Here is a 12,800-nt window from a genome sequence, read left to right as displayed (position 1 = left end):
GTTACTAAATAAGAATAAAAAATACACAGATGTTACAGCATTTTCAGTTTCCATAATTCAGACATGTTGCACATTTACTGTTTAGTTTGAACAAATATGTGTCATGGTTTGTACCAAGAGACAGCAGAGAAGGGGACCCAAGTAGAGACAGGAAGAGGCCAAGTGGTTTGTGAACGTTATGAATCCTCCAGTTCAGATTCTGTCCGTCACCATCTTGCTAGTTTGGAGTGGTTTGGAGCAGGAAGTGACCATATTTGGACAAGCTGGGGGAGGAGCCAGCAGTGGATCTGACTGATCTGATTAGAAACTTGACGATAAGACGTCCCGCCCACCGATAGCTGTAACCTGACTGCATCACAGGCCTGTCAATCAAACAGACACGCCCCCAAAAACAGGTCTTCTTGAATCTTCTTTTCTAATGAATGAGGGATTATTTTCAGATGGACCTCCAGAAAACTAATAAGAAGGAGTGACTTTAGCTAACAACACCGAGAGAACTGATGGACACATTTTATTCACTTTGGATTTGATGAGAGAAGTTGAATGGGAGTCTATGGAGCCGGAGGCTTTTTGGAGCCGACCTCTAGTGGCACTCGCTGGTATTGCAGCTTAAGGCACTTCCACATTGGCCTCATTTGTCAGAGCCGGAAGCTACGAACACTTCTATATTCAGTCTATGAGTGAGGCAGATACCAACATTTTTGTTTTAAGTATGAAAAAAAAAGGTCAAAACTAACAGAAGCTGACAGGCCAGTAGAGACCAAGGCACAGATGAAGGCATAAAACGGTAAAAGATGTGACGAGGAAAACAGGCAGAAAAACCTTAAGCAGACAGCAGAGGTGGGAAGAGGGTGTGGAAGGCAGGTACAGGGTCTGATGAGGAACAGGTGAGGTGGGTGTGGTAGACAGGTGACTGGGAGCTGAAAGGAAGTCTGAGGACACCTGGTGAGTGAATAGGATGATACAAGACAAAACAGGGTGGAGACCAAAACTGGGACATGAAATAGGGTTTTCACACAGGGTTCACAGGTGCACTGGTACGAGTCACCAGCAACCTCTTCTGGACTTTCCTGATATTTTTAACCTCAGCAGGTCAAAAATATAAATAAAATATAAACAAAAAAATAAACAGGTAAAAAATAGGGTCAAAAATATCCTGTGTACTGACACTCGAAGTCATTTTCTTTTATTTATAAAACCAGAGAGCATTTCCCCTCTGTCAATAAAGACGGACGGTCCTAAAAGTTCATTAAAGTTGCAATGGTGAGAGAGGAATTCACTGTAAGACAGAGAGACAGAGAGCTTTAAGGCGGACCGAGAGGCTGCATACACAATATCACCACAACCACATTATTTTAAGAAGGTAATTCAAAAGTTATAAAAACAGCAACGACATCAGCTTAGATAAAAAAGTGCATTGACCAGGTAATAGATGGCAGTGTTCATCTGTAATATATGATGGATACTGGAAAGAGAAGAGGCCAAAGGAACCCAAATGCAGCTCACGGACAAGGGAGGGAAGTTGAGATTTATTGAACAATGTTGAAAGGAGTGATGAAGGTGTTGGTTGCAGTCGAGAGGCGGGGGAGTAGTCAGGTGGGCAGGCAGGTGGTTGGACCTGGAGGCGAGTGGAGGTGATGGCAGCGAGGCGCGGCAGCCAGGTGAGTAGAGGAGTTGACTGGTTTCTGGCGCTGTGGACACTCGGCTGCCTGGTCGAAAGACTGACTGAAGCAGCTGATGAGGGAGCAGTTCACCAGGCAGGCGGTGGGTTGGTGCTGTGTGAGCGGCCAGGTGAACTGGAACGGCAGGGGGAGTGCTGGGTAAGTTGGCAGGTAACAGGTCAGAACAAGGTTGGTACAGCAAGTAACTTCATGGACGCTGCAGGCCGGATTACTGAAGACAAGAGTGTCCACAGGTGGTTGAGTGACAGGATCTGGACACAGGTACAAGGGATTAGTCAGGCGCGGAGAGTTCACCGAGAGCTAACTTGCAGCTTTCGGTCAGTAACCACCTCTGAGAGAGACAGAACAATCTGTCGAAGCTGGAGGGCTCGACCAGCGGTAGATGTACTGCCAGGCTTGATTGGTGGAACGAAGATCAACTGTGTCAGTTGCCCGAGATAATGAGCAGCAGGTGGAGCCTAATGAGCTGCAATGTTCCTACACACACACACACACACACCAACAGGGAAGGTGGGGAAAACACAAAGGGAAAAGCACTCAGAAATACAGGGATCGTGTCCATTAAAACCTGTAATACAGGTGAGGTGTGCGTAAGGCAATGTCTGCCATAGTTTTTGGGTTAATAGTTATAGTGAAAGGCTAAGGAGGTTTGAAGGAGTGCCCTCTTGGACCTGACCGGATTAGCTGGTTTTGGGCTCCATGTAAGATCCCTGACCCCAATTATATCTGCAGGGCACGTGCTTGGCCCGAAGTTTGCTATACATAAGAGCTCCTTTGTGGGATTAAGGTAACTGAAGGATTGTGAACAATCCAATGAGAGACATACAAGAGACAGACTTTAACTCAACCCAGTCAGACTGTTTATTTAAATGTAACCATGCAGAGTTCAAACAGTGTTTACCTCATGTTGACATGATGGAAATTGTGAATGGACCATGAGACATACAGCGTTATACAGTATTACATACAGTATGTACAGTATCACATACAGGATAACCCAGACCCATTTTTTCTGAAAAGAAAATTGTGGGGGATATACGCTGTAAAACATCAAACATCAACAATTTTTTTTTTTTTTTTTTTTTTAAACTGCCTCTTGGTATCAAACATCTGTAATGTTACATATATGTTGTGTGGTAACACTCACTTTTATTTACATTTCCACATGTCCTAAAGTTATAACATTATTGGTTAGGTGTCCAACATGGCATGTTTTATCAAAAACATAATTTCTACCAATCACAAACATCTATTTAACTTGGTTGCTTTGGAAATGTGAGGGGAGGAGTCCAAGAAAAATATATGCACTGGGACCAATCATAGTTTTGTTATTCTGCAGCAGAATCGTTTAACACAGACTGTATATGAAAGTGGAAGCAGTGTTATCTTTAAGTGTTATCTGTTCAGCTCTGATGAGGGCTCGTTTGGATTAAAATTATATTGTAGCCTGTGATTGTAGCTGGTTGTTTTCCTTCCTGTGGGAAGAATAAAACGTTGTTTGTGTTTTAATAATGTTTAATTTCTGAGTTCCGAACCCGGGGCAGAGTCTGAACCCGGGAGGGGTCCGAACCCGGGGCGGAGTCTGAACCCGGGGCGGAGTCTGAACCCGGGGCGGAGTCTGAACCCGGGGCGGGGCCCTCTCTTTGTGGAGTTTGCATGTTGTCCCCGTGCCTGCGGAGGTTCTCTTCGTGCACTCTGGCTTCTTCCCACCATCCAAAATCATGTCAGGTTAATTGGTGATTCTAAATTGCCTGTAGGTGTGAATGTGAGCTTGCATGTCTCTTTCTATGTCTGCCCTGTGATGGACCGGCGACTGGACAACAGTCCAGGGTGTTTCCTGCCTTCGCCCAAAGACAGCTGGGATATGCTCCAGCCTTCCCATCACCATGTTCAGGATAAAGTGGGTATAGATAATGGATGAAAATTTATCCTGAAAATGTAATCACCTTCGTTGCTTCATTGTGGACATCTACCTGCTGCTGGTTGTGCACTCATGATCAGCTCAATGTAAAAATATCAAGCTCACAATAGGACCCAATGCTTGCTGTTGAAATGGGCCTCCAGATGCTTAAGGCCGGTGTTCATTTCAGTTTGATTGGTGATTTTAAAATTACCCATAGTTGTGAATGTTGTGAATGTCACATGATGTGAATGCGTGTGAATGTTTCTGTCTGTCTCCGTGTGTTGGCCCTGTGATGGACCGGTGACCTGTCCAGGGTGTTTCCTGCTTTCGCCCAATGTGTGGCTGGGATAGGCTCTGCCCCCCGTGACCCTGTTCAGGAGAAAGTGGGTATAGATAATGGATGGATGGATCTTTCTTAAGTGAAGCAAAGACATCATCATCTGGAACGCCAACACTAACTTGCCTGTGTGGAGGTGGTGAAGATGTGGAGTTAAGAGTTGGGCAAGCCTTTTGGCTTTTGGACACCAAGTAGTTTACAGTCACTGCAGAATGATTTACTACTTCACAATGTGTGGCCTGTGGACCTCCACAAATGCTTTCTCTGGTTTGTGAAGAAAAAAAAGAAAACATTCTGCAAATACTTTTGTGATTCAGTTTGGTGGGAGAGTTTCACACAGCTTGACCTCTCATGTGGAGTGAGTTTTTTTTACAGTTCCACCTTCACAGACCAAAACATCCCAAAGGATTTCTGAGAAAGAGCAGTGGCCCCAAATTTTCAATCCCAAAGGATGGAGGCTTTCACATATTGTCTTACTGGCAATAATCATCAGTAGAGTTGTGCTCCTCATATAGGCATCGTTTGTAAAACATACTGTATCAAGCCAGGATGGACGGATCTTCCAACACTTATCCTCTACTTGCTGGTTTGACAAATTGGTGTTGTCAGTGAATTGTAGAGATACCAGAAGGGTCTGAGAACAGTTGCGTGACATGTTGTCAGTTATCATGTGACATCCTGTCGTTTTCCCAGTATGTACGATTTCCCGGCATTTGGCAAAGACCCATGCACAGGTAAAGGACAGTTGGCATTTCCACTTCTGGTGGTGTTAACATTTCTGTGACATTCAGATTTTTGGACACTGTATTAATTTGCTTGTTCCTTTAGTGACTCAAGTATTTCTGCAGTTATGAACCTTCTGAAATACCAGGTTTCTGTTTGGTTACTTTATCTAAATCCCTTGATTCCCGACTGTCTGAGCTGCATATTCCACTGAACACGGGTCCGTCACATCGCGTCTGCACCGTGACTTTGTTCTGTCCATTGCGCGGCTTCATATCCAACTGGAAGCGTGTTGGAAGCGCAGCGTTTCCCGTTTTATCTTACCCTCTGATCTGGTCATGTTTCCTTAATTTATGTGCTTCTATCGTGGGTAAAGGTTCTTAAACAGTTGCTTCATTGTACGTTTTGTGGTTATTGTTGTAATTTCTTTTCCTTTGTTTTGCAGCCTACAGACAAAGCTAATACAGCCTGCTGTGTTTTAGTCATTAAAAACATTAATGCTCCTATCTGTTACAAAACTATTTCACATACCGTGTTTGTAGAGGGGGGAGAACGCATTTCTTATCCAATTTGAAAGATCGCTGGGGTAGACGGTGATGTAGTGATGTGTTTTACGACTGGAAGTTTCCACAAAGTGTTTTATTTTGAAAATTAATAGGGATTTTATTAGATTTTCTTGACTGACTTCCTGCCCGGCCCGTCTGGTCTGTTCAGCTTGCTGGACTCACTGCTTATCTTATGTGGAGCAATGTGACGCAACCAGAGGGATATGAAGCATTGACTATATCCTATATAAAGCATTGACTAAAGCCTATATAAAGCATTGACTAAAGCCTATATAAAGCATTGACTAAAGCCTATATAAAGCATTGACTATATCTATATAAAGCATTGACTAAAGCCTATATAAAACATAGACTATATCCTATATAAAGCATTGACTATATCCTATATAAAGCATTGACTATATCCTATATAAAGCATTGACTAAAGCCTATATAAAGCATTGACTAAAGCCTATATAAAACATAGACTATATCCTATATAAAGCATTGACTATATCTATATAAAGCATTGACTATAGCCTATATAAAGCATTGACTATATCCTATATAAAGCATTGACTATATCCTATATAAAGCATTGACTAAAGCCTATATAAAGCATTGACTATATCCTATATAAAGCATTGACTATATCCTATATAAAGCATTGACTATATCCTATATAAAGCATTGACTATAGCCTATATAAAGCATTGACTATAGCCTATATAAAGCATTGACTAAAGCCTATATAAAGCATTGACTATATCCCATATAAGGCATTGATTATAGCCTATTTAAAGCATTGACTATATTCTATATAATGCATTGACTTTAATGATGGTGATTCACTCTGGGAGACAGAACGCGTCGCAGACTGAGCCGATGGAAAAAGCCTTAAATCACCACACCTACTGTCCTCATCACTCTCCGTGCCTTTGTTGCTGAGAGTGTAATCAGGGTCACTCAAGCTACCTTCACATCTTTCAAATTCACTGTCTTCTCCATTAATGATCTCCCGTACATCCTGAACAACATATCAGCTCTTGTTATTCATACTGCAAAAAATATAATGATGTTAAAATAGGACCAACATAGGATAGTAAAAATGTGTTTGTTTTATTTACCAAGAAGGGTATTTTAGCTTAAGATGGGGTGCAATTTCAGTATTAAGATGCAATATTGTAAAGTAATTTAATAAAATAAAACAAATTTTATAAAAAAAAATTATGTTTACATTTTCTTTAAATATGCTGGGAATTGAAAAACTGCAAATATATAAATTCGATATAATTGAATCACCCATAATTATTGAGTTGTTAATTATCATTTTTCTTATTGTGACAAACACGTCACAGGATGTTAAATAGATGTCACTTAGAGATTTCATGAGTTAAAGTCAAGGGTTGCATAAGAAACTTACCACAACAGCCAAAGAGTTTGTGACACCTGTGTCACCATGGTGATTTATGGGTTTTAAAATTAAGATTTTGGAATTTTGTCAAAACAAAATAAAGCAATGTTGACAAGATTTGGAGAGTACAAAAGAGTACAAAGTTCCAGATCAGACACTGCAAAGAAACAATAAGATGTATAGTCTAGCTGCGTTTGTTTTGTAACCATGGTCCTTGTAGTATGATATCTGATGACAAGATTGGAATGGAAATCAAGACCTTGTTTTAAAGATAACCTGTGAATCCGTATTTTAAGAAATGTTAAGTGTTAATGTGGAACGTAGTGCTAAATGTCAGGGCCAAAGTATATCAAAAAATATTCTGAATAATCCTCTGGGCACAGGGCCAGAAACACTAGTTATAAAACACTATCACCTGACCAGATGCCTCCATTCAGATAGCAGATGAACAGAAAAAACAAACCAAAAAACCCAACTATGTCTGCAGCGGAAGCTGTCACTTTAACATGAACAGTAGTGAGTCTCAGTTTAAATGTGAGTGGGGTTGTAAGAGGTCGACAGCAGGGATCAGTTGTGTTCGTGACGTTGTCCTCAGAGGACCCTGTGGGCAGCAGCTCTCATGGTAGAAAACTACCATAAAGCTGCTCTTCCTCTGGAACAAACAGACAAAACTTTACAACCATAAAAAAAACATAGGCTATGAGACCCTGTAGGAAAAAAAAACTATATATATTACATAAGCAAAAAGGCACAATGATATTTGGTCTTTATGGCTATATTAACAAAATTATGTTAATATTAATAAAATTTATTGTTATAATGTATAGGTAGTACTTTAGCAAGTATTTGTGTCTTTAATTAATTGAGCTTGCATTTTTACACATAGAAAATATATGTCAATCATCTCCCAGGCAGTTATTAGCACAAGGTTGCACATTCTGGTTTCTTTGCAGTTTTTTTTATAACTTCCAACAACCTTGGGAATTGTAGTGTTCTAGGATTCCATTTTCTATTGTGTAATCTCATGCTGACATGCTTTTGAGCTCACTGCTTTTACATGACCCGATCTACCGGGACAACAGTTACCTCGAACCACCTGATATTACAAATTCTGCTGCTATTGGAGAGAATGGGTGAAAAATGCCACTCAATTCAGTTGTTTGGAATAAATGCAAAAGCTGGATGGGTGACCATGCATGTCTACAAAAGAACATGAAAGCACTTTTTAAAACTTGATTAACACGTGATATCTGGGAAGTGAAGTGCATTATAGATTTTATTTTGTGAATTTGAGTGTTTTGTTGTGTGTTGAATGAGGTACCAATAAGATAATTATCATTCCTGCTGATACTTCAATCTAGGTACAGTGGAAGAAAACAAGACCAAGGAGCTGCACCACCAGTGGCTATGTAAGGAGTTTTATTGGGTTTTTATGAGTGTGCAACACATACAAAATATATTCATATATAAATTAACTCCTAAAAATAGATTTCCACATAGGGTCACTCAAAACTCCCCGTATAGTCAAACGTGTTTTGCTCATTGTCACTTCACTTGAATGGGTTTTGTGCCATCATTAATTTGTTCGCCAGCAGTGCTCCAATATATATTGGTTATATAACCTCCAGGTGTCCTGTGAAAGACAGCTTGTGTCCTGTAATTTCTTACTTTATTAATTTCAAAAGGACAATTCCCCCAGTATCACTACTTATGTCTAAGCATCCGTGGACACAAGCAAGAGAAAAAACATTTCTTGTAATCTGCTGAACACGTATTGTGTGCCCAGATTTCCGTTTACATTTGAATGCATGTTGACTAGTTGGTTCCCTCCTCGACCTGTCCAGCTGACTCCAGCTGATGATTCCAGCTGACTCCAGCTGATTCCAGATGGCAGCTGCAGCTTTGATCCAACAGTTCTGGCTGCATGATTTCCTGAAAATGTTCAAATGAATAGCAGCTATTTACAAATTGACATACAGTAAAGGAGAAATGGATGTAATTCTAGGATATTTTAACTAAAGCCATGAAACTATAAATTGTTATTCCAAGAAAGGTATTTCTGACCTGTTGTGTAAAAACACTGCAATTATTTGAAAATAAGGGAACCGCGAGTAAACTAGACAAAATGTCCGTCAGTGGCGTCATACCTTTAAAAGAGGTGAGTGCTGTGAATTCTCACAAGCAGGTGGAGTATACTGTCCACTGCCCGTGGATACCGTTTTTCTTCCGTTTTTCTTAATTGGACATTGAATGCCGCATCCCTGATCCAGGAGTCGTGTCTCAGACCGGGGTCCTGCTGGACAGACCGGGGAGGCTGTCTGTCTGTCACAAGTGCGGAGACACATTTGAATTTGTCAAACAGATGCGTTCAGGTCAGTCAGCAGGAGAAAAAAAAAGCCCCACGTGTCGGTGAGATTAGAATCAGGTCGAGAGAGCGCGCCGTTACCGGAGAGCAGTGTCCGTGTCGTTGGTTTGAAGGAATGAGTGCTGACACATCCGCGTCGTCAGCGCCAGCGCGCGGTTCTCAGCGCGCGGTTCTCAGCGCGCGGCCAGCGGAAGAGCGGGCGGAGTGATGCGCGCTTGGAAACGGGCCCGCTTCGGTTTCCGCTCTGAAACTTTGACCGGCAGCAGCGAGGAGCTCAACACCTGCACCGTTTGGATAATATGTCTCTGCTGAAGCAGCGGGGGAGAGAGCTCGAGCGTTTCGACGGACTGTCCCTCATTTACTGGTACGTGGACAAATTCAGCCCGGCGCGCGGGAGAGACAGGCAACACAAACCTGCTCCAAACAGCTGTTTCAGGCCAAATCAGCAGGTTCCTCCGACAGGTTTGGACACACGGTCTTATTATGAGGATTATCCAGAGCTGCAAAAGCATTGAATTAGTACTGCGCAAAGTCAGGTTTACTGAGGTGGGGAAATGCCTGACTTGTACCATTTATATTCCACATGATCTCAAGTGTTGGATGACGATGTGGAGCTTTACTTTTTGTTTTAAAACTTCCCGTATTTCAAATTATTCTTTTATTCTTTTTGGAGTTTTGTTGATGGAGTCTTGGCTTAAGTTTGAATTTCTGTTTGATTTTTCACTGCAAGATAAACAGCTGTAAATATTTAGAAGTGAAAGTAGAAATAGTCCGAACAAAACGAAGACAATATCTGCTAAGTGTGAAATCATAAGGTATATAATTAACACTGGCCTACATCATATGTGCAGTTATGTTGTTGTACTTATTTAAAAAGCACAATGAAAGCATTTGATTCAGCAATATTCTTAAATTTCTTTGGAAAAATGATGCAATATATGCAATGCTAACTGAATTCTTCATCTTTTGTCACAATTGAAATCTCACCTGGGATTACAGGCTGGCACAACGTTCACAGCCAACTAGGTTGTGCATTTAGCATCTACTAAGCAGCAGCTAATCACTTTGGAGGAAACAGGATGACAGTTTTTGAAGGAGTTTGGAGAGGGCGAGTTCATTTTGTGCTTGTGTTGTGTCCCTGAGGGGAGGAGACAGTCAGCTACATGTAGGTGCTGAGTAGACTGTTGAGGCTCGGGGAGCCAGGAGTGCTTAAAGGCAAGCTGAGCTGAGCTGAGCTGAGGTGAGGTGAGCTGAGCTGAGGTGATATAACACTGCTGGTTGTCCCCCTCTCAGGATAACAGCCTCTCTCAAACATCCCTTAAAGTTTCCCTCATGATTCTCTCCTCCAAGAAACTCCCCGAGCTCTGGGACTACTTTATGATTTACGTCTCAGGAGCCCTAGAGTTTAATCCTGACTGCAGAGACATAGACCTGGGACTGTTTCCTCTCAGGATGAACCCCACCATTAAGACCAGGTATGTTTTTACACATGTTGAAGGGTGCTCATAGAAACTGCTTCTTTAAATTGTTTGCTGGTGATAGGTAGGTAGGTAGGTAGGTAGGTATTTACTTTATTAATCCCCGAGGGGACATTTTTTTTAACTTATAGTTTAACTTGTCTGGGTTGCTTGAATTCAGAGTTGAGCTAATGTTAAACCTGACGTTGATGATTTATGTGATTATAGTGTAAAGCGCACCGTGCAGTAAAGCAGAAGTCATATCTGTCCACATGGATGCTTCTCAGAGTTATAGATATAAAAAAAAAGTTTGTGATAGTGCACGTGTTTGAAAATTATGCAGTTTTGTAAGAATATCAGACTAATTTGTACCAGTAACTTTAAAGATGATGAACTCTTAGCAAATCATGCCTTTTGAAAATGAAGATAGTAATTAAAAAAAATGTTTTATACTATATAGAAAACAGAAACTTAATACAATTTAAGTTATGGTGCAGTGGTTTTGTATTATTTATAATAGTGGATATTATAAAAATAAATACCTGTGAAGGTTGGACTTTGATATAGAGACTGCGTGGAATGGAAATATTTCATGGTCTTCTTGGCTTGTTTCTGAATGTTTATTAATGCATAAAAAAAAGACAATGTGGTGATGTATTTGCATATCTGTCACTCAGAATGAAAGCCAGGCTGTGATTGTGGTTATTTACAGTGTGAAACCAGAAGGTCTCAGAGTAAAGCAACAAAAAGGTTGTTCCACTAAAGAGTTCCTTGGAACACAGACTGATTTGGCTTTATCTTTCATATCAATGGTGACTGTATTGGGCGGTCTGTGGACTCTGCAAAATGAAAACTGATTTCTTGTACTGAATCCATAGAGCCTCTGCTGACAGCGACCGCTCTGCTGGATCTGTGCTCTCATGTTTGCAGTGTTTTATTAGAATGGCATCAGTCACTCGTCTAAATATGCTAATGATTCATTGTGAGGACATCAAGGTCACTTTTACACTTGTAAGAAAAAGATCCATCGCATTGTAGCTCTGCTTTAATTATGTTCACACAGACTCATTACAAATGAACTTTGAGCTGCTGCTGATTTGCTGATGTCATCAAATATCATCAGCGCAATATAGCATCACATTCCTGTAGCAGCTCGTGCGGCACTGAACCTGATCATCTAACTCACAGATTTATAGGTTAAGGTGTTCATGAGCCACAGATGTACTTACTAGTAGTTTAATTCAGTTCAATTTAAAATAAAGTGCTATTAATGAACAGCACAAAAGTCCAAATGTCAGGATGTTTGAACCGCTGCAAACAGATCTGATGTGAAAACACCATGCGCACTAAAACAGTTTAAGATGATGAGATGTTTATGAAAATATGAACGCATAAGAAGTACAACCCCGTTTCCAAAAAAAAAATCTTCGGATGCTATGAAAAAACGCAAAAGAGAATGCAATAATTTGCAAATCACATAAACCCATATTTTATTGCAGATAGACTGAAGACAACATATCAGATGTTGAAACTGAGAAATTGTATCGTTTTATAAAATTTTTTAAAAAAAGCTTATTTTGAAGTTTTTTGAGACGTGTTGCTGGCATCAAATTAAAAATTAACATATATTTTACATAAAGCAATAAAAATGGTCCATTTCAACATTTGATATGTTGTCTTTGGTGTATTTGGAATTAAATATGTTGTTTTTTTTAATTTGCAAATGATTGCATTCTGTATTTATTTACATTACTTACAGGTTGTAAGTAATTTACATCAGTGGTTATTTTTTCAGTACAACAGGACATCTGATGGGAGAGTCTGATGACTTTATTTCCTCTATGTCACTGGAAAACTGTTGAGTACAATGTTAATCTGTGCATCAATAGTACAGTGACATAAAGGCAACTAGTCCTGTAGAACAAAATGCAAGCATGCAGGGAAAAGTGCTTGTGTACATTTAGCAGATGACATGTTATCTCTGTGAAGGCAGGTGCTTCAATTTAATTCAAGTTGCCTCGTTTGACTGCTGGTAAACTTCTGCATTGTGAACAGAGATACGTGGAGCATGAAGCTGCTGAAAGCACAATGTGAAGGAAGTGAGACAGATGGTGCACCACCGAGCACAAACACTGAGCTTTTCTTTTTCTGTCTCTGTTGCTTCTGCTTCTGTTTCACATTTGGCACTTGATGCTCAAGTTCGACAAAACCCATCAGGTCAATATTGGCCTTTGGTTGAAGTTCAAAAACCAGGCTGTCAGTCTCGCTCACCTCTGATGGGATGAAAGGAGATTTCTGGCTGACTAAACAACATGTTTGTAATATCTGTTTGTTTTTTTAGGAGGCTCATATAATGTAGCTCGTGATATGTGTG

The 12,800-nt window shown here is 40.5% G+C and overlaps 1 protein-coding gene across 3 annotated transcripts in view; it reads left to right on the top strand.

Moving 5' to 3' along the window:
• Positions 1 to 9,135: 9,135 nt before the first annotated feature.
• Positions 9,136 to 12,800, top strand: part of LOC138214240 (syntaxin-binding protein 4) — a 106,743-nt gene continuing 103,078 nt past the window's right edge. The window contains exon 1 of one of the 3 annotated variants that reach the window (XM_069175639.1): positions 9,136 to 9,333. In XM_069175639.1, the coding sequence (XP_069031740.1) occupies positions 9,269 to 9,333 (65 nt within the window). In that variant the 5' untranslated portion in view covers positions 9,136 to 9,268. The remainder of the gene's footprint in view (positions 9,334 to 12,800) is intronic. The other 2 variants (XM_069175638.1, XM_069175640.1) reach the window with 2 other exon arrangements.

This window comes from Embiotoca jacksoni, unplaced genomic scaffold (genome assembly GCF_022577435.1).
Source record: "Embiotoca jacksoni isolate LCO1_2020_lvr unplaced genomic scaffold, fEmbJac1.0.p SCAF_69, whole genome shotgun sequence".
In the NCBI taxonomy this organism is placed as follows: Eukaryota; Metazoa; Chordata; class Actinopteri; family Embiotocidae; genus Embiotoca; species Embiotoca jacksoni.
Note: the sequence above shows the minus strand (reverse complement) of the source record. Positions and strands in the feature narration are given on the sequence as shown.